The sequence below is a fragment of the Rutidosis leptorrhynchoides genome, chromosome 5 (genome assembly GCF_046630445.1).
Source record: "Rutidosis leptorrhynchoides isolate AG116_Rl617_1_P2 chromosome 5, CSIRO_AGI_Rlap_v1, whole genome shotgun sequence".
In the NCBI taxonomy this organism is placed as follows: Eukaryota; Viridiplantae; Streptophyta; class Magnoliopsida; order Asterales; family Asteraceae; genus Rutidosis; species Rutidosis leptorrhynchoides.
In genome coordinates, this window is record NC_092337.1 from 45,223,642 (window position 1) to 45,246,630 (window position 22,989).

General features: G+C 32.6%; 1 protein-coding gene across 1 annotated transcript; it reads right to left on the reverse strand.

Annotated features, from left to right (window-relative positions):
* Positions 1-1,144: 1,144 nt before the first annotated feature.
* LOC139847550 (probable boron transporter 2) lies at positions 1,145-6,431 on the reverse strand. The gene is made up of 12 exons (XM_071837230.1): positions 6,326-6,431; positions 6,159-6,241; positions 5,873-6,065; positions 5,467-5,605; positions 4,842-5,007; positions 4,594-4,760; positions 4,107-4,280; positions 3,914-4,009; positions 2,917-3,054; positions 2,516-2,835; positions 1,930-2,200; positions 1,145-1,588 (listed from the first exon to the last, which is right to left on the reverse strand). The coding sequence occupies exons 1-12, from the start codon at positions 6,427-6,429 to the stop codon at positions 1,280-1,282; spliced, it is 2,160 nt and encodes a 719-aa protein (XP_071693331.1). The 5' UTR covers positions 6,430-6,431; the 3' UTR covers positions 1,145-1,279.
* Between the last annotated feature and the right edge of the window lie 16,558 nt (positions 6,432-22,989).

Sequence of the window (22,989 nt, forward strand, 5' to 3'; positions counted from 1 at the left end):
TTCAAAGTTTAAAAACTAAGATGTAAATATTATTTAGTTTTACATGTGGATACGGACAATACATGTTTGTTTTAACTAAAGGCTTATAGCCTAATGGTATTCGAGGAGCCTTTCAACCAAAGTTGAAGGTTCAAGCCCCGTTGTGAGCATTTAGTGGATTAATAAGTGTTATGTGTAAGTTGCCGTTCTAAAAAAAATAAATGTCAGTTTTAGGAAATTTACCAATTTGTAAACATATAAAATTTGTAATTTGTAAATTTACAAGAAATTTATGATATTTGTGAGGTTGAGTGATGAAGCATATTTTACATGTATCTTTTTTTTTCTTTTAACCTGGGTATATTATAGACGAACTTCCGTGGCCATGAAAGAAAATAATTTTGTAAATGACAGGAATCGAACTCTTAACCTCCACATTGGAAGGTCAGGGTCTTACCATGCCGCCACCACCCCATGGTTAATTTTACTTGTATCTTGTAATGTAAATCTTTGATCAATTAATGTGTAGTACCTTAATTAGGTTATAAAATAGAGATTAAATTCGAGGAAATTGATTAAAATATATTTTTTCAAAAAGTGTTATAACAAAATATACTTATTAAAAGATTGTCAAAATACATAACTTGTTTGCACAAACTCGCCCACAAGCGAGTGCAAACTCGTGGAACCGACCGAGTAAACCAGTGTGAAATTGAACGTATTTGTGCGAAGTTCGCAAAAATTCACACAAACTCGCACAAATTCACACAAACTCGCACAAATTCACACTAGATAACTCGATGAGTTTCATGAGTTCACGCTTATTCATAGCGCGAGCTAGTATGTGGGAAGCCAGTGCACGGGGTCGCTTATGGTAAATTGTCTAGTATTTGAGTTCTCAGAAAAAATGGAGAAAAAGTGAGAACGAGTGGTGTATTTTAGCAATTATTTAAAAAAAATGTATTTTGTTATAACAATTTCTATCTGAGATTTATTGCGTGGACCTAATTGCGTATTCTATATTTTACAAGTCAAATTTCCAAATGTTTGATGCATTCCTAGAAAATAAAATTTTGTTCTTTAGGAAATTTGAGTTCTTTATATCTACCAATTACTAGAGAAATTTGATGATGACTTGTTTTCTGCCCATATCATTACACATTACACATTACACATTACACATACAATAAAAATGAGAACATAACAACCTTACAAACATTACAAAATAACCATCAAACACTTAAAATATCACACTTCAAATTTTACAAATTTAGAAGAAACCTCTCAAGCGCCATTCAATTCATGAGGAAGAACCTTTACTAGTTTCACCAAGATTAGATGGACGAGGACTTGGAGTTTGCTTAATTTCTAGCCCCTTTCCACCTGATCTCGGGCTCCTATCGATCCTTACCTCGTGCAAACGTGGACTATAATTTCGCTCTGACAAACGTGGACTATACGAACCCTGCATTTCTCTTGTAGTTTGTGTTGAACTTGTTATTTTCGGACTGTTACTATGTCGAACCTCTCCTCGGCTTCTTGTTATAATTTCATCAAACACTTCTCCACTATCGATTTGGGATAATGTTCTCGAATGAACATCCTCTTCCTAAAATGTATGCATAGTAAACCAAACAATGAGTAATGGCTACGAATTTACAAATTTACTACTACCGTCGTCCCACTATAAGTGTCCACTATTGACTTTTCAAGGTCTTTCTATGTCAACTTTGACCGTAAATATTTTTATTATATAACTTTTGATGAAAATTATATGAATAAATTGAGTTATAAATGTGTTTTCAATAATATAATTTTCATCAAGTTTTATATAACACAAATAAAAATATTTACAGTCAAAGTTGACAAAGAAAGACTTTGAAAAGTCAATAGTGGACACTTATAGTGGGATGGAGGAGTACATGTTTTTGGTAACGAAATTTGACTTACACCAAAGGCAATATTGTAGGTTGTGGCTGGGGCTTCTTCGTATTCAGCAGCATCCAAATCTTGAAGATGAGCACCTTTAAAAAGTTTCGGGAGCAAATATTGTCTTGCGGGAACAAGTAACATGATCAAGAGTGGGAAAAGAACACTAGCGATCGGGATCCACGTTATGCCAAAACAAGCGAGCAAGTAAACGGTTTGAAACAGTGTGAAAAACGCAACCGTCTTGAAAGGCACAGTTTCTACAAATGTAGCATGATTTTCTTCCAACACCCTAATGATTCAAATGATAGTAACATAATTATACAACACATAAATTAGTTCGTAGGTAAGGTTGCACAACTCGCTACTTGAGTAGTCGGATGTTGACCAAGTTTTGACTTTGACCGACTTTGACCAAGTTTGACTTTGACCGGTTTGACCAAGTTTGACCAAGTTTGGCTTTGACCTATTTGACCAAGTTTGACTTGACCGACTTTGACCAAGTTTGACCGATTTTTCGAGTAATTTCGAGTTCTGCAACACTGTTTGTAGGTTTAAATTTAAAACGGGTAAAAAAAATGATTGATTTGGAGATAAGAAAATGTACTTGTATCTTCGACTTGGGGCCGTGAAAAGTAATAATATTCGTTCCCAAAATTGATTACCGGGCAAGCTTTCGATAGCCATAAACGCAAAATAACCCCAAAGAACTGAAGTCGGGATCTTTTTAAGAACCGGCATAGCAGCAACACAACCACCAACCATTATAGCTTGTAGCAAATTACTTAAACGTTGTTCCTTAACTTCAACGTTTAATAAATCATCAACGTCTTTATTCACATCAAATACAGTTTCATCAACAGGTGCATCAGTGTAGCCACTAATGGCTGCTTGTTGTATAGTTGATTCTTTTAGCTCTTTTAATCCCTGTTCGAAAAACATTTTTTTAATTAATAAAACAGTGCAGAATGAAAGTTATAAACTTATAATGAGTGAATTTTTAATTACCAGAGTTGATGGATTCTGATAAACAAGTGGAGTTTGCATTTCAGTGTATGCTTGTTGCATGTTTCGGTATAGTTCACCCAAGTTCGAATTTTGATGTATACTTCTTCGAGCTGTTGATACAAGCTTATTCCGCAGAAGCTGTACAAAGAAAAGAAAAAGTTGTTTTCTTTAGTCAAAATAAACCACACAAAGATAAACTTAAATAGGAATTTTCTTAAGTTAGGGTTGTCTTTAACATACAAAAAGACTGGCACAATTCAATAACCACCTTTAAAAAGTGAATAATAACGTTGTTAAACGTTATTTATGCACATTAATGCACATTAATGACGTCCTAAGGGCTGTCGTTAGAAAAATCTACTTAAATAAACAATGGTTCACAATTTATGTCGGGTAGAATCTACAATTACACAAAATAATTTTTTACACAATTCATGTATGTTAACCAGTTTAATTAGGATAAGTTACTACATTAGCTGTCTATTAGGATAAGATCACAGTTTAGGGTATTTGATAAATGGAGCAGTTGGAGATGAAACCAAACAATCAAGATAATGTAAACTAGATCCAACCCAAAAAAAACAGTCATTTTGACTTTTGTGTGTCAATTTGAACTATTTATTATAACTTCAACATTACAAAAAATCTTTGTAGGAAAAACTGAGTTTTGTAAAGAGAACAAGAATAAAGAGATTACGACAAAAATTATAAAAAGTTTCTATTTTTTAATCATTAAGATCAAAGTTGACTCTTTTGGGGGACAAAGGCGGTCCAATCCTAATTTTTTATTAGCAAGTTGTTTAGATGTAATGGTCATATAAACTAATGTTTAAGAGGAGAAGGATGGGCCATAGGTGGAGCAAATAATTTGTATATATTACATACACTTGCATGCGCATTAACTGCTTACGTCATTGTTAATTTGTCTAATTTTTTATGAAATTCTTTTTTTTTTTATATATATATTTTTTAGTTCAAAAGGAAGAAGTATATATACCTGATGTTTAAGGGTGGCTAAGCTCTTTGTATGCATAGGAGATTGTGGAATAACTCCATTTGCAGGAGGAATGCCAATCAATCCACATAGTAAGGTCTGTTCACACAAAAAAAAAACTAAATAAATTAGAAATTAATTAAATAAATATACTAAAAGAAGAAATATGAGTAAATAATCTTGAACGATCACTCACCAAAAAACCTAAAAGAAGAAGGTCGTAATGATATGAAGGCGGTTTTTTCAAATTAAACTCGCTTTGTTGTGCAAGTTGAGATGCAACACTATGATCAAAATAGTAAAGAACTGCGATCATGGTGGCCGGAACAACGGCTCCAATAATATATACAAGTGGGACGTTCAACATATCCTGCAAGACAAATATAATGAGTGTGGAAACAAAAATGATACCAAACAGAGGTGGGAAAATGGGCAGGTTGAGTAACGGGTCAAAATGAGCTCATGCAAAGCAGGTAGCTTTTTAGTACGGGTCGAAATGGGTTGGGTTGGTTAGCCCATCTGACCCGTTAGATAGATAGTATAACCTAAGTTGACCCTCATAGAGATTCAAATGATTGAAATAGCCACATATAATGTTACAGAAACAAAAAAAGAAAAGAAAGGAAACAAACTTTTTTTTTTTTTTTTTTTTAATCCGTGCAAGATATAAGCATGAAAATGACCTTTGCAACGGTCCAATTAGTATAAGCACCAGGTGACCATGGATTTGGACTGTAAAGTCGTCTCGGTATGCCTTGTGGAACACTTTTAGTTGGTATGTATGAGATACCGGTCCAAACAACCACCATAAGAGGGACACCATAATCAGCAATAAATCCCCTTAGCCACCCTTAAAACAAGAACCAAAAGTCAACAAACCTAAAAAGTCAACAGATTTTTTACTGTAAATTCTCAAGGGTAAGATACTAACCTGTTCCATAACGCCACGACCTTGCTTTACGGCTTCTTAAAGAAGTGAGTAGAAGTCCAAAGGACAAAACCAGTGCGAACATACCATTTCCAAAACGCCATGAAGGTTGAAACGCAGGCTCGTTGGGATTTTGACTTTTTGGTATACCAAACTCCTCTACGACTCCCTACGAAATGGCAATTTAGAATACCTTAGGACCCTAAAGTCATGACCTTTTTCAGCCTAACTCATCCATAGCCCAGTAGGCTTAATGAGGTTTCACACTAAAACCGAACGGCGATAAAGAGAGTAGCCCATGAACTTATATACAAGCATTGGCTTCTTTATATTTATGAAATTCTACATTGGGCCATAACTGGAGCTCTGATACCAGATACCAGTTGTTGAGATTGTTTACCATTGAGTCGAACAAATTGTTATGTTGGTGTCTTGAAGCTAGGTCAACTCAAAGGTAAACAATCCCAACACTTAACTTTTAAGTTGTAACTACTAAAAACATACTAATATTTATCATGAGAAAACTAAAAGGTGAATGAAATAATTGTTGCAAAATTATTATGGTAAACTAAATTCAAATAGTTTACCGAGTTTCTATTAAGTTGAACATTGAGGTAATCTAACTCACTTTAATAGCTTGCTGCATGAAAAGCATTGCAATAAGAAGACCGAACAATTCACCCGCTACACGTGTGAACCTATTGATGATAGAGCAGGCACCCAATATAGACAACAACACCAGCAGAAACGACGTCCACACACAAACCCTGTTCACATTAACACAAAAATAACTAACTTAAAATCTATACCATTTCAGAAATTAACCAACTTTTTGCAGAGGTGACAATTCTGACCCATTTATTCATGAATTGGTATCAGGTCATAATAAATAGCTAAAAACAAAACGGTCCAAAGAAATCCAAAAGATAGTATTCAAAACCAAAAAAAAGGTGTTTCATGCCAACCCCAACCCACCCAAATTGACACATCCATTTGTCACATCTGCTTTTAAGCCAAAAGTTTGGCAAATTTACCATCCAGTCCAAGCCAAAAATAGAGGCTTCCCTAAGTCCTTTTGATCTTTTGCAAACTTGAACATAAAAGTGTACATTAACACGGTTGGTTCAGCAACACCTAATATAAGAAGCGGCTGACCGCCAATTATCGAGTGTATGATGCCACATAACGCCGTTGAGGCTAGAGTCTGCACCGCAGTTAGACTTCCCTCTATATCAAAAACCATAAAAATTTGATATTTTAGTCTATATTTTTATACCAATAAAAAAAAAAGAGCATCTTAAGCACTTTATAGATTCGAACCAGTATCTCTTTCTAGTTGCTCCCCAAAAGATATAACTGGAATCGCAGAAGCAAAGAATATATACGTCGTTGGAGCCAAAATCCTACCAAAAACAGCATTCATGTTATGAAAAGCATAATTAAACTATTTTTTAAAAAAAATAATGGTATCTTTCATTATTACGAACCTGATACCCGCGCGGATGCCACCAGTCCAATCTTGTTTATAGCATAATAATCTTCCTTTGAGATCATTACTGATTCCACGAAACGGAACGAAAGTTTCTTCCATAATTTTGGTTATATAGTCTTTTAAAGTGTTCAAGAAAATATTATAACAACAACTGAAGTGTATGAAAAGGCTTGAGAGGCGAAAAACAAGCGATTCAGACGTGCATACGATATATACGCATAGAATTGGGCAGAGAGTTAACCAATTTTGCTATATCACTAAAATGGTGATAATTAAAATTATTTATGTTGAGTCATTTGTTTTTATTATGACATATATGATCCCCATGAAACTCATGAAATTGTAATGTATGCAGTTGATGATCATTACATCTCAGGGGATCACTAAAGAATCAATCAGATTATATAATTGATAATGATTATAATCAAAGAATCAAGAAATGAATGTGAACTAGAACAAGATGTTCACTTTTTATTTCCTACTTAAACTCCATATGTAAGTTTTTTAAAATTATTTAACGAAACGACTTCATCATCATTAAATGATATATTGGATTAGATACAATAATAAATTAACGAAGTAACAAAGAGCTCTCCATGTAATGAGATCACTCACCTCACTAGACTTGCTTACAGGATTTAAAACAGGGGAATTTCATCAAACAGTTGGTAAGCAGTCAAAATTACATGATTGATTTACATGTAATGATGAATATGTATTGAACTCAAATGAAAACTGGAAGGTAAAAAAACTAAAAAGCTTGAAACTTTAACGGAAACCCATTATTTCAGAACAAATTCAAGTAAATGGGTACCTCCAAAAACTAAAAAGATTGAATATTTATATGAAATTAGCGAGTGTTCATGACTAAAGATACAAAAACCATTGATTCAAATAAGCATTAGCTGAAAGATGGAATGATTGAAAAGGGCAATGATTGTTTTTCTTTTACATTACAATCATAAAAACAGAAAAAGCTGTGTTTACATGAATTTTGTAATGCACCAAAATGAAATCAAGAATTGTAGGAACAAAAGAAGAGAGAGCAATTCGTTTGGGGCAAGGAAGTGTTTTTGGGGGAATTTGTGGTGTGAGCAAGTGAATGAGTGAGAGAGAACGAGATATAATGTGTGTGTATGTATGAATAATCGTATCTATTTGTATGTATATGAATGAGTGTATGAGGTGAAAAAGGTATGTAATGAGATGAATATACACAAACACTTGTTGGTTTGGTGTTTAAACAAAAAAATTAACACCCCCAACACGTATTTATTTATTATTTAAAGAAAGAGATAGCGAGAGTATAAAAAGTTAGGAAATTGAGTGGTAGATTTCCAGTTAAAAACTAGTAGTAGCTTTTTTTAAGACAAAATTGCATGGGGTCTCGTGGTATGTTCGAAATAACAAACGGAGTTTAAAAGAATTTTTTCACCTTGAAAAATCACTGCGGTTTGCAATAGTTTGGTCCAATTGCCTAACAGACGTTAAAAATTTCGTTAAGTTCCCTCACGTGCTGTACACATGAGGGTAAAAATGTCATTTTCAATTTCTTCTTCTCCTAATCATTTTTTTCAACCACATATAAATATAAATATAAATATAGATATAAAAAATATAAAATATAAAATATAAATATAATATAATCAGGATATAAATGTACATATTAAAAATAAAAAACATCTAGTTTTACACCTACTTTCATTACCACCTGATCGGTACATTAGCCGTAAACAACTAAAATCAAAATGAAATCCATCCACCAACAAAAAATAAACAAGAGTCTCTGGTTGTTACTCTTAGAAGATGAACAAACAAGAAATGAATACAAGGGTATGAAGTAACAAACAAATTTAAATCAAGAACACCCTTTTTTTTTTTTTTTTCTTCCTTTTTTGTCGATTTGAACACCCCTTTCTTCATCACCATCGTCTCAGTCATTCCACACAACACACCAACCCCTATTCTCTTTTATTTTCCTTTTCCTTTTTATTTATTTAAAAAAAGCAAGTTGAATTTCATCAAGTGGGATTAGTTTCTACAATGGAATTCCGACCACTGATCTTGTTCTTCAAATCTAAACTTGTTGTCGAAACTCCGATTTGAAAAAGTGAGCTTGTTGTCATCTACGATTTCAGCCATCGATTTTTCTACTATTCCAGTCATCTTCTTCATGAATCAACATCACCGCTGTCATCTTCTTGAATCGACCAACAGATTTCAAATATGAGATTTCAGTCATATTCTTCACGATTTCAGATCTATAATTTCAGATCTACAATTTAAATCCTCTTTTTCACGATTTGGGTATTTGCTTATTAAATTGTAAATTTTAATATGGGTTTGTACACTTGAAACTGTATTTGTAGATATGAATTTAATAAGTTTGTGCTTTGCATTTGAAGATGATCAAGAAGATAAGTTAATAAAATAAATGGTGTCAAAAGATATGAGTTTGTACCATTATAATTATATATGTTTAATTTAAAGGGAAGAAGATGAAGAAATATAAAAAATGACAGGTAACACCTAAAAGGGGTAAAAGGATTTAAAAAGACGAGATTACCCTCATGTGCAAGTCATGTGCATCACTCAACCGTTAGAATTACACGGACGTTAGACAATTGGACCCCCGTGAAACTATTGCAAACCAGAGTGACCCCCAAGGTGAAAAAATTCTTTTGAACTCCGCTTGTTATTTCGAACATACCACAGGGACCCCCATGCAATTTTGTCTTTTTTTTAATGAGTAATGAAATGAAACTAGTTTTTTTTTTTTTTTTTTTTTTTTTTTTGTAAAAATACAAATACTATAAACGAGTCCTTTTCTTGAAAAAGAAAAGACTAAACAAGGATAAAAGCAATAAGCAGATCGGCTCAAGCAAACCAAAAAAACGCAACTAAAATCCCTTCAATCTAACCAACCTAAACTTGAGTCGAAACGCTAATTACCTAAAAACTAAAAAGGATCAATACAATACTAACAAAATAAAAACTGGCAACAAAAACATACAACCAACCAATACAAGGAAACCGGCGACCAAAAACCAACTTACTCTACCACCATTTTACCCTTGTGAGATTTAGAACCCGTTGTTGAAGCCACACCATCCACTTTGTGGTCGTTGCCCGAGTTAAAAGTATACGTCAACACTCTCGTCGAGAAATCCCAAATGAGCGTGCCCGAGGAAGGAGGGATCAAACCTTGTCTCGCTAACCCCTAAAAAAAACAATATTGCCCTCACCAACGGGAGGGACATCATCCGATTTCTCACAAAAATAAGCTTTGAACCGCATCACCAAACTCTACGTCTTCATCATTATCCCGCAAGTGATACAAAGCATTCTTACCTTTTTTCCCATTTCCATGACTCGAATTTTTTAATCCACCCCTTGACGAAACTCTTTAACCACGGGTATTCGGACTTTCTTTTAAAGACTGATCCTATTTTTGCGATTTTTTAGACCCGAACCATTACCAACAACAAAGCCGGAAGACGATGCTATCTCACCATGACCATTTGGAACCCTCTTGACTTGCTAATCTAAAACTGGCCACGGCTCAATCGTAACCACCTCGTTTAATTTCCTTTTTTTTGTTAACAAAACCATGACTTTCAAGAGCGGCATCGATTTCTTTGTAGTGTGCACTATATGGGTCATATTTAGCTTTAAAAACACCACCAACCTTACCTGCATTAGCATAAAAGTTACCATGATCTATGCAAACCTGACGACCAGTCTTCATTTGTATACCACTAATGACTAAACACTCACCCGTATCTTCACCTTCATTAACCAAACCAACTGCATCTCTACCACTATTATTTGCGGTACATTCAACAATAGTCTGAACCCCTACAATATTCGATTTAACAACCTTAGCACCACAATTAACATGACCTGTATCATCCTCCAAATCACCACGATTAGCGATAACCCTTGCATCTTCAACATCAACTGTTGTACTCGTAACCGCCACATCACCTTCGACTACACCCTCACCAAAACCATTCGGAGTCTTTTGCAGCAAAATATCACGGTTCATGGTTGAAACCCAATTCGAAGATAAACCATCGTTAACCAATTAAACACATACAGGGAGCATATGTCAACTCAATATATTAAATTAACTACTCCATATTTGTTACAAGTAAATATTGAAAATTGAAAGGGTATTTTAATGTATGTCAATGTTATATAACAAACTGGTAAAGTTTTTTAAATATAAAAATTTATAATTAATACATACATATTTTTTTGGCCTGAAACTTGAAATTATAAATGATATGATAATCTGTAATAGTTAGATTAAATTAATGGGTATTAAATGTAAATGATAATTTGTAATATATATATATATATATATATATATATATATATATATATATATATATATATATATATATATATATATATATATATATATAAAATTTAACTTTATTAAATACATGTTGTCTTGATCTTGATTTGTGGCATATAGAAATGTGAAAATCATCAAAAAAGAATTCCGAGTTCTAACTATTAAATTAATTTTTTAAAGTTACGTTTAAGTTTACTATATTTAAATTATGACTTCAGTTTAATTGTAAACTATAAAAACTATAGTATTTTTTTAAATTAATTTTACTTATTTAAATTTGATGTCAATATTTATTGATAATTTTGAGTTATATATATATATCGAAAATGATAAACGTAGCCCTAAGGGCTACATTTAAGCATACCAAAAATATTGAGAACTCAAAATGGGAGAGAACCCTGAGAACTCCAAAAACACTGAAATTCGAGCAAAAAAAGTGGTGGGCGAGCAAAAACAAGAAAATTCGAACAAAAAACTTGGCGGGCGAACAAAAACAAGGGAATTCGAAAAAAAAACACGCAGGCGAACAAAAAAACGTGAGTCGAACAAAAATTTAGATGCATGTTCTACATTTCTGTTTGGTTCTACAAAAATTGTAGAACTAAAATTCGTTCGAATTGGGGCATTTTCGTTCGAATTCGAGCAAAAAAACGCGAGCGAACAAAAAAAGGGTATTCGAACAAAAATTAACTGTTCTACATGTTGTTCTACAAAATCGTAGAACATGCAGCTGAAATTTGGTTCGCCCTTCAAATTTTTGTTCGTCCGAATATTTTTTTGTTCGAATTTCAGTTTTTTTGTTCGTCCTTCCTTAATTCTCAGGGTTCTCAATTCATAAAAGTTCTCGTTTAATCCTTCTACTATTTATATAATATGGTTAAATGTAGGGATGTGTTCATTCCTTTTTTGTCATTTAATAATATACTTTTAAATAAAAAACGTTAATAAATTAAATTACATATCAAATCATAAAAATTTGCTGATTAAAAACATTAATTTTAAGAAATACAAATTTGCGAGTTTGGCTCAAAAAAATAAAAATAAAAATAAAATTAATATTAACAGCATACGGAGTAATAAAAATAACTTGTTTTATCATCTTTTAAAAATAGGTTTTTCAACCTCGATCTCTTTATGCAGCCATAGATTTAAAAAAGATGGCATGACCAATATTCGGTATCTTCCATTGATAGGAAATTTTGAATTCATCACACTTATCTTATTCTCATCCAATGTTACGAATTAGCAAAACCTATAAAAACGAATATTGCGATAATTGTGTATATTTTCAACATAAGACGCAATACCCATGTGTGATTTGTCCAATAAACGGTTCTTGTTAGAGTTGGCTTATATAAGTTAATATACCCAAATTAGCAATAAGGCAATAAACAGCAATTGTTGCTATTTATATTGTGCACTTACTACTTTACTAGTGTTATAATTCAGTAGGCTTATAACTACCTTTAGTGGTTTGATTCTTGATGTTATAATTCAGTAGGCTTATAACTACCTTTAGTGGTTTGATTCTTGATGTTATAATACTAATAATGAAGTGTAAGAACAAAGATGATAATGGAGAGAAAGAAAGAAACACTTTGTAAGTGTGAGAAATGGTGCAAGTTTAATGCTTGCATTCATGAGTATTTATAGCCTAAAATCTCAATATAAAAATACATACTTTGTGTACCAAAATTGACTATATGTATACACCAAAATTGACTATCCATATCTATATTATTATTATTATTATAACACTCCCCCTTGGATAGCAATTTTATTTTGTTGAAGATCAACTATAAATTACTGCCTCGTTAAAAACCTTGCTAAAGAAAACCCAGTGGGAAAAAACTTTAGCTAAGGGAAAAAGAGTGCAGCATGGAGTTGACTCCCCCTCAAGTAGACATCGCTTCAGCTGTTACATCTTTTGAACATGTCTCATGCCAATGTTATGAACGTGTGTTCTGAAAATAGCAGTTGGAAGTGCTTTCGTGAAAAGATCAGCAGAGTTTTTGCTAGATTGCACATATCTCATTTCAATCTGGTTGTCCTTAATGAGATTTTGAGTGTATGAGAAGAATCTAGGTGGTATGTGTTTTGTTCGGTCACTTTTGATATACCCTTCTTTCATCTGTGCTATGCAAGCTGCATTATCTTCATAGATAGTTGTTGGACTTTTATCGCGTTCTAGTCCACAAGAATCAGTAATGAGTTGTGTCATTGATCTCAACCAAAAACATTCTCGAGTAGCTTCATGTAATGCAATCACTTCGGCATGATTTGACGATGTAGCAACAAGTGTTTGTTTTTGAGAACGCCATGATATTGCAGTACCTCCATTTAGGAATACATATCCAGTTTGAGATTTAGCTTTATGTGGATCAGATAAATAACCTGCATCTGCATAACCAACCAAATCTTGTTTTGATTCGTTAGAATAAAATAATCCTAAATCAGTAGTTCCTCGAAGGTATCGAAATATGTGTTTGATCTCATTCCAGTGTCTTTTGGTAGGAGCAGAGCTGAACCTTGCCAACAAATTAACTGCAAAAGAAATGTCAGGTCTTGTACAATTTGTAAGATACATAAGAGCTCCAATTGCACTAAGATATGGTACTTCTGGTCCAAGAATGTCTTCTTGATCTTCACATGGACGAAATGGATCAGCTTCAACATTGAGTGATCTAACAACCATAGGAGTACTTAATGGTTTTGCCTTGTCCATATTGAAACGTTTCAAAATCTTTTCAGTATATGTTGTTTGATGTACAAGTAAACCATTAGGCATATGCTCAATTTGTAAACCAAGGCAATACTTGGTTTTTCCGAGATCTTTCATTTCAAATTCTTTCTTTAGAAGTTGAATGGCTTCATGGATCTCTTTATTTGTACCTATGATGTTAAGATCATCAACATAAACAGCTATGATCACATATCCGGATGTTGTTTTCTTAATGAAAACACAAGGGCAAGTAAGATTATTTGTATACCCTTTGCTTATCAAGTAATCACTTAATCGGTTATACCACATACGTCCCGATTGTTTTAACCCATATAAAGATCTTTGTAATTTAATCGAATACATTTCTTTGGGTTTTGCATTTGATGCTTCTGGTACCTTAAATCCTTCAGGTATCTTCATATATATATCACTATCAAGTGATCCATATAGATAAGCAGTCACAACATCCATGAGATGCATTTCTAAATTTTTAGAAACTGCCAGACTGATTAAGTACCTAAAAGTAATTGCATCCATAACAGGAGAATAAGTTTCTTCATAATCAATTCCCGGTCTTTGAGAAAAACCTTGAGCTACAAGTCTAGCTTTATACCTTGTAACTTCATTTTTCTCATTTCTTTTTCGGACAAAAATCCATCTGTATCCTACAGGTTTCACATCTTTAGGAGTGAGAATGATGGATCCGAAAACTTTTCTTTTATTGAGTGATTCTAATTCAGCTCGTATTGCTTCTTTCCATTGAGCCCAATCATGTCTATTTTGACATTCAACCATAGATGTTGGTTCTGGATCATCATCATTATTCATGATGTCATATGCAACATTAAATGAAAATTTCTCATCAAGATTTTTCATTTCATTTCGGTTCCATAATATTTTTTAATATGCATAATTGATTGCAATTTCTGTATTGACATCATCAATCTCCTCTGCAGTAGGAGTACTGATTTGTGGTTCTTCTTGAACACTTTCTTTTACTTCATTATCAGCTGATTTTCTTTTTCGAGGATTTTTATCCTTTGAACCGATTGGTCTTCCACGTTTCTGACGTGGCAAAGATTCATGAGTGACGTTATTGCCAGCTTTTGGAATTTCAATTCGAGCTGGAGTATTTACTGCTGGTATATATGATTTTGTCACCGTTTTTGTATCTGTAAATGCATCAGGCAATTGATTTGCAAGTTCTTGTATATGCATTATCTTTTGAACTTCTGTCTCGCATTCTTTTGTGCGAGGATCAAGATACTTTAATTGAGGTTCACACCATGAAACATCATTTTCTTTATTTTTCATTTCTCCCCCTAATTTAGGGAACAATGTTTCATTAAAATGACAATCAGCAAAACGTGCTGTAAAAACGTCACCTGTCATAGGTTCAATATACCTTAATATTGAAGATGTTTCATATCCAACATATATTCCCAACCTCCTTTGAGGACCCATTTTTGTACGTTGTGGTGTCGCAATTGGAACATACACTGCACAACCAAATGTTCTAAGATGGGAAATATTTGGCTCTTGACCAAAAGCAAGTTGTAGGGGGGAATATTTATGACTTGCACTTGGTCTGATGCGAATCAATGCAGCAGCATGTAAAATTGCATGACCCCATATAGATACAGGGAGTTTTGTTCTCATTATCAATGGTCTAGCGATTAACTGTAAACGTTTAATCAATGACTCGGCTAAACCATTTTGTGTATGCACATGAGCAACAGAATGTTCAACAACAATTCCTATAGACATGCAATAGTCATTAAATGCTTGAGATGTAAATTCACCAGCATTATCAAGTCTCACCCTTTTAATGGTGTAATCAGGAAAATGAGCTCTCAATTTAATAATTTGGGCAAGAAATTTTGCAAATGCCACATTACGGCTTGATAACAGACAAACATGAGACCATCTGCTAGATGCGTCTATTAGAACCATGAAATATCTAAATGGTCCACATGGTGGATGAATTGGTCCACATATATCACCTTGAATTCTTTCAAGAAACATTGGTGATTCTTTCTCAACCTTAAGTGGTGAGGGTCTAGTTATCAATTTTCCAAGAGAGCAAGATGTACATGGAACCATTGTATCATGATGGATTTTTCTATCCTTTAGTGGATGTCCATGAGTACATTCAATAATCCTTTTCATCATTGTTGATCCTGGATGGCCTAATCTGTTATGCCATAAACTGAATACACCAGGATCAATATATTTTTCGTTAACTACTATATGTATTTCTGGTACATTTATATGTGTATAATGTAATCCAGAACTAAGTCTTGGCAGTTTTTCAACCACATGACTCTTGTCAGTGATACTTAAATATTTCTCATTTTCTGTTGTCACTGACTGATAATCATACCCGTTAAGGTATATGTCGGAGAAACTCAATAAATTTCTGCTTGACTTGGGAGAAAATAAGGCATCATTTATTAAAAATTTTGTACCATTTGGTAGTATGAAATTTGCCTTTCCTATACCTTTTATCAAGTTAGCAGGTCCTGATATTGTATGTATAGTTCCTTCCGTTGGTTTTAGATCAATAAAATATTTCTCGGATTTAAGTATAGTGTGTGTAGTTCCACTGTCTGCTATACAGAGATCTCCACCACTTGATTGATGTTGTATTCCAGCAAAATTCATATTGAACTTCATATATAAGAAATAAATAGTGAGTACATTAATATTACACAATATTTTAAACGCAAATAGATAGTACTGAAACATTTAGCAAACATAATGACAAAGACAGACGATATTAAATCGTTTATTTTTCAAAAGACACACAACTTAAACATTCAAGAAATCTTCATATAAATCAGATGGTTTCTCAGTGACTGTTGGATCAATATTATCCACAAAATTTACTTCCTTTTCTTTACCTTTCAGCGAATCCTGATACATCTTAACAAGATGTTTAGATGTTCGGCAAGTATTAGCCCAGTGGCCCATTCTACCACATCTGTAGCAAGATTCTTCAGAATTTTTAGAAGAATTTTCTTCAACATCTTGTTTAATGGGCTTGTTTTGTGGTTGATATTTATATTTTCGTGGATTACTATTTCTTTGACCACCACGGCCACGACCACGACCACGTCCACGCCCATTACCATTACCATAAGGATGGTTTCTACCATAGTTATGGCTTTTGGCATGATAATGGTGATGGTTATTATAACCACGACCTTGCCCGCGTCCTTGTCCCTGTTTATAATTATTTGCAGTATTTGCTTCAGGGATTGCAAGTGTACCAGTAGGACGGGATTGCTGATTTTTCATTAATAGCTCATCATTTTGCTCTGCAACTAAGAGATATGAATTAAGTTCAGGATATGTTTTGAACTTTAGCATTCTCAAATTTCTTTGCACTGTGATGTTTGCAGCATTCATTGTGGAGAAAGTTTTCTCCATCATGTCTGCATCACTAATTTCATGTCCACAGAATTTAAGTTGTGAACATGTATTATACAGAGCTGAGCTGTATTCATTTACTTTCTTAAAGTCTTGGAACCTTAATGTTCTCCATTGTTCCATTGCAGCTGGAAGTAAAATTTCTCTTTGATTATTGAATCTGCTTTTGAGACCTTCCCATAAAACATGGGGATCTTCTACAGTCACATAATTATTTTGTAAGCATTCATCAATATGTTGATGAATAAAGCAACATGCCGTAGCTTGTTCTTTTTCAGAACAAGTGTTGTTTTCATTTATGGTTTCAAGAATGCCCATTGATTTAAGATGCATTTTTACTTTTATAACCCATGGCATGTAGTTGTTTCCAGTTGATTCTAAAGGAGTAAATTTAAGCTTTTCCAGATTCGACATTTTCTATTATCAAAAATTAAAACAAACATCATGATAAATTAGAGTCAATTTATATTCATAAGTATATAAACATTAAACATAAATTTAATATAACATAAATGATAAGTAGGTGACAGTGTCGACCATGTGTAAGCAATCATAAATAAATGTTATATAACAAAAATATAAATATTAGTAAACATAAATGAAAATTTGGCGACAGTGTCGACCATATATTTTTTCAGGTGGTATAACCGACCTATATCATTCTGGTGGTATAACCGACCATATATCATTTTGGTGGTATAACCGACCATATATCATTTTGGTGGTATAACCGACCATATATCATTTTGGTGGCAGAGCCAACCATATTTAGTATTAAGATTATCGTGCTGATAACGTGTTATAATTCAGTAGGCTTATAACTACCTTTAGTGGTTTGATTCTTGATGTTATAATTCAGTAGGCTTATAACTACCTTTAGTGGTTTGATTCTTGATGTTATAATACTAATAATGAAGTGTAAGAACAAAGATGATAATGGAGAGAAAGAAAGAAACACTTTGTAAGTGTGAGAAATGGTGCAAGTTTAATGCTTGCATTCATGAGTATTTATAGCCTAAAATCTCAATATAAAAATACATACTTTGTGTACCAAAATTGACTATATGTATACACCAAAATTGACTATCCATATCTATATTATTATTATTATTATAACAACTAGCATATTTTTACTCTATTTTTATTTCCATCACTTTCTTTCTAGACAAGAGAAAATAAAATAATCGGTAGACTAAATTCGTGTCGGATTAAAAAAGTATATACTAGTATACTACCATAACTTTGTGTCTAGATTTCTGGTTAAATAATTATTACTCCTTATTATATACTCCGAAAAAACGCCCCGAAAACGCGCCCAAAAACGAGCAACGAAAGCACGCGTGTCGAAAAGTACGCGTCGAAAACGCGCACCGAAAACGCTTGACTAAAACGCGCCCGAAAAACGCACCTCAAGAATGTGCCACGAAAACGCGCGCGAAAAGCTTGTGACAGTAATGCGAATCAAAAACGCGCGCCAAATTCGCGCATCAAAATTGAGCTTGGCGTCGAAAACGGGCCCCGAAAACCCGCCTCGAAAACGCACGTCAAAAAAGGCGCGTTGAAAACCTGCCTCGAAAACGCGCGTCAAATTCGAACGTCAAAATCTCTCCTCGAAAAATGCGTCTCGATTTAATTTTAGTAGGACCCAATTGGTTCAAGTCTAGGACCCATTAACCTTTTCTAAGAATTTGAATTTTGATGAGTTTTTGAAACGAATCTCTTCTTTTATTTTCTCATTACGTGCTTGGAACCATTTGAATTTTCAAGCAAATTCAATGGACTTATTTTTTAAGTTTTGAGTCTTGTTTGTCAAATCTAGGTTGATCTAAAGATAATCATATGATTTTAATGATTAATTATCTAATTTGATACTACAATTCTTAAGATAGTAAATTGAATAGTCTTCTGAAAACAAATACCTACGAGCCAATGTTCAAGTGATATCGAGGTAATCTCTTCAATTAGAGATTGTGAGTTCAAGTACACGAGTGAAAAATTGTATGTATTCATGAAATAAAATAATTCGTTTAGGATGTGTGAATTTGCTTTTGAACAAAAATGACAATCTAATTTGATACTACTATATTCTTAAGATAATAAATTTTCTTAATACGTATATATTTATAAAAAAATGTATATATTTGTGATGAAAATATATGAATTCATATGTTCTAATAGAAAAGCTGTAATAATTATGATTCACTTTAAACTTATTTTATTTTCATATTCATCTTTCTTTTCTACTTTAATCACTCGACACTATACATTTTCATCTCCATCAATATTTTTTCTATCAAAATATCATCTCCGTCAACGTCTCCATCATCAACTATTTCATGGTGAATTTTAGGCTTGTAGTTGCTTGTTACACTTATTTGGGAGAGTTCGTTTTCTCGTCGAAGTACCTGTTGCTGGAGCTCAATCGGTGACTCATGGTCGTCTGAGTTAACTTCTTTGATTTTATTCAATACGAATAGTATTTAGTTCGGTTTGATGGTGATAGGCTGTTCTTGACCATTCTCTGTTTTAGACTCTCGATTTTCTCCTATTCTCGGTTCCTTCTTTTTCTGGTTGGATTTCTCGGCGACGGCGATTGCCTTGGTAGCACCGCCTTTATGTCTAAAAATATAATTATTATACTCTTCGGATGGTTGTGACTTCGAGTTTTCGAGGATGCTTCTGGCATCTGTACATCCTTGGCAATTTTCGGTGGCGGTGGTTGGTTTTCGGTCTGTAAACTTGGCTCATGGTACTTGATGTTCAATGTACATTCTGTGATGAGATTTGTTGTTTCTAAATATGGTTAGGTGATTTTGAGTTTGGTATTTTAGATTTGATTTGCACAGGGCATTCGTCGCTTATTTTGGTGTTTTCGTTGCGGTTTGAATTCGGCAATGGTGATGTTAGATGGTCACGTGTCTCGATTAGTGTGTAATACACTGGTATGTTCATTTGGTGTGATTTGTTCAATTGGTTTGGTTGTAATAGTTTGTTTAGGTTTTTTCAATGGTTGTTTGGTTGTAGTGGTTTTCATTAACATTAACAATATATATAACAGCCTGCGAATGAATAGTACCACGCTACAGTGTTTAGTTTTTTTTTTTTTTACGAAACTTTATTTTTTCGATTCAAATTTTCCGGCCCAACGAAGTGGGCTAACTGACCACTTCCTAGTTAGTAGTATAAAGGGTCTAAATCAATAGTAGTTTAAAAGATCGTTGAAATTTTCAATCGGACGTTGGTCTTGTATCATTTTAGGTCAACGAATCTTAATAATTAAGATTCCTGTTTTTGCCAAAAAAAAAAAAAAAAAAAAGCCATTCGTGAATTTAAAGGTGATATATACAAACTAGAAATGACAATGGTTACTCGATTCAATGATAAAATCCTTTATCCCGCTTATTGAAGGATGTGAATTAAGAACCTATGAACGTTCTTTATGAATGAATAGTAGATTTGAATGTGGATGTGGATGTGGATGATTAACGGATCGTATGTTGATGAAATTCATTTAAGTCTATATATCTATTATCGACCGAAATACATATATACATACACAAATATACAAATATGATATATACATATACATTAGTTGTCCTAAAACTTACTACGTACTATAACATAAGCTATTAAAGTGTTCTTGGCCATATATGCATTGTGAAAAATATATAATAATGTGAATACATATATTATTATTAAAATTAGTTTAAAATTAGAAGTTTTATACATATACATATATTCAGTTATAATTATTATTAAAATTAGTATTATATATATATATATATATATATATATATATATATAGTGAAAGGATCCCTAGAGAACTAGAGTATGTAGAGAACCCATAGAACTCATATGTGGAGATTGAGCTTCAATCTATGAAAAAAAAAATACAATCTGGGAAAAAAAACTGCAAAAAAAAAACAGCGAATCTGCACAGAAAAAAAAGTGAATTTGCAAAAAAAAAAAAAAAAAAAAAAAAAAAACTGCAAAAAAACGTCAATCTGCACAAAAAAAAAGTCAAATCTGCACAGAAAAAAGGCGATCTGCAAAAAAAAAAAACTGCGAAAAAAAAAACGCAGATTGACTCAATCTGCATAAAAAAACTGAAAAAAATTCGATCTGTAAAAAAAAAAAACTGGAAAAAATCGTGAATCAGCACGCAGATTGACTGAATCTGCAAAAAAAAAATCTGAACAGAAAAAAAAATCTGCAAAAAATAAAATAAAATTATGTGAATCTGCACGCAGATTTATTGAATCTGCACGAGTTCCATGAGTTCTCTACTACCATGAGTTCTCCACGGATCCTCACCATATATATATATATATATATATATATATATATATATATATATATATATATATATATATATATATATATATATATATATATATATATCTCATATTTGTTATTTAAATCAAAATCCATACATCTATCACACATAACCAAATTTTATTTTCAATTATATATCGAATTTACAACTGACGATAGGTTACAATAAAAAAATTTGTATTTTATAAAAAAATTACACTTTTATAATTATCAAAATCTATGATATTATTATTTATAACAAATTATATTTTATTAATAATATAGATTACACATTCATCTAGGTAACTTTTTCTATTACTCCGTATCTATTAGTAGCTCTTTTTGTTTTTATTACATATTAAAATTAAATACAAAAGTAATGTTTTTAAATATCTGATGCATATCTTGAAAAGCTTAATCTATTGAATATAGATGTGTATGAACCAATTGAAACTAAGTGAAAATAAATATGAATATCACATCACTTAGTCTATCTCGGATCAATTTTCATCTATAATCCAACGCCTTAAAAACCAATAGTTTATAGGTGAAAACATAAACTAAAAAAATACGCCGCCTAAATGTATTACTTTGTGTAATAATTAATAATTTATATCAACAATAAAAGGTCTCTCTCTCTCTCTCTCTCTCTCTCTCTCTCTCTCTCTCTCTCTCTCTCTCTCTCTCTCTCTCTCTCTCTCTCTCTCTCTCTCTCTCTCTCGGCTTTTCAAATAAAAAAGTAAGCGATAAAACTCTTCTATAAACGAGCACACTGGCTCCCCCATAAAAGGTAAAATCTCGGGTCTCGAACGCGAAATCTGGTACCGGATGAATTGCACATTATGTGCACCCTCTAGTCACACTCCCTTTTTGAATAATTTGGCGTAGCCATGAATTAAATTCGGGTAGTGTGCTTAATTGGACAACTCGGTGGCCACTCAGTTGAAAATTCCTATATTATGCATTACTATTACTTTACTAATATAACTAATAGACAAAATTTGTCTTATTAGTTATAAATAGTACTATTTAATATTTCATTTTTCACACACCAAACCCCCTAACTTTTATTAAAATACAAATCGAACCCCCCATTTTATAGTACTATTTAATATTTCATTTTTCACACCAACCCCCTAACTTTCATTAAAATACAAATCGAACCCCCATTTTATACCTATATTCTAAAATATTATTTATCCTATCACTAACAATAAAAATATTGAATAATAACACTCACCACGCTACTACTGTGCTACTTTTTTTTTGTCTCAAACGATAAAAAAACAACTTTCATAAAAGGAACAACCCTTCAATAATACCAAAAGATGTCGAAAAATATTCCTTTTTACAAAATAGATCAAGTAACTTTTTTAAAAAAAAAACCCCCGAACGCTAAAAGAAGCAACTTTCACAAAGGAACAACCCTTCAATGTTAGATGTCGAAATTTTTTATTTTTTTTACAAAATTGATCAACATTTTTTTTTAACTCGCATTCAAAACGGAGCCCCCGGCGAGAAGCGAGGGCTCCACAACTAGTATCTACTATAACTAATAGACAAAATTTGTCTTATTTGTTATGAATAGTACTATTTAATATTTCATTTTCACACACCCAACCCCCTAACTTTCATTAAAATACAAATCGAACCCCCCATTTTATAGTACTATTTAATATTTCATTTTTCACACACCCAACCCCCTAACTTTCATTATAATACAAATCGAACCCCCCATTTTATACCTATATTCTAAAATATTATTTATCCAATCACTAACACTAAAAATATTGAATAATAACACTCACCACGCTACTACTGTGCTATT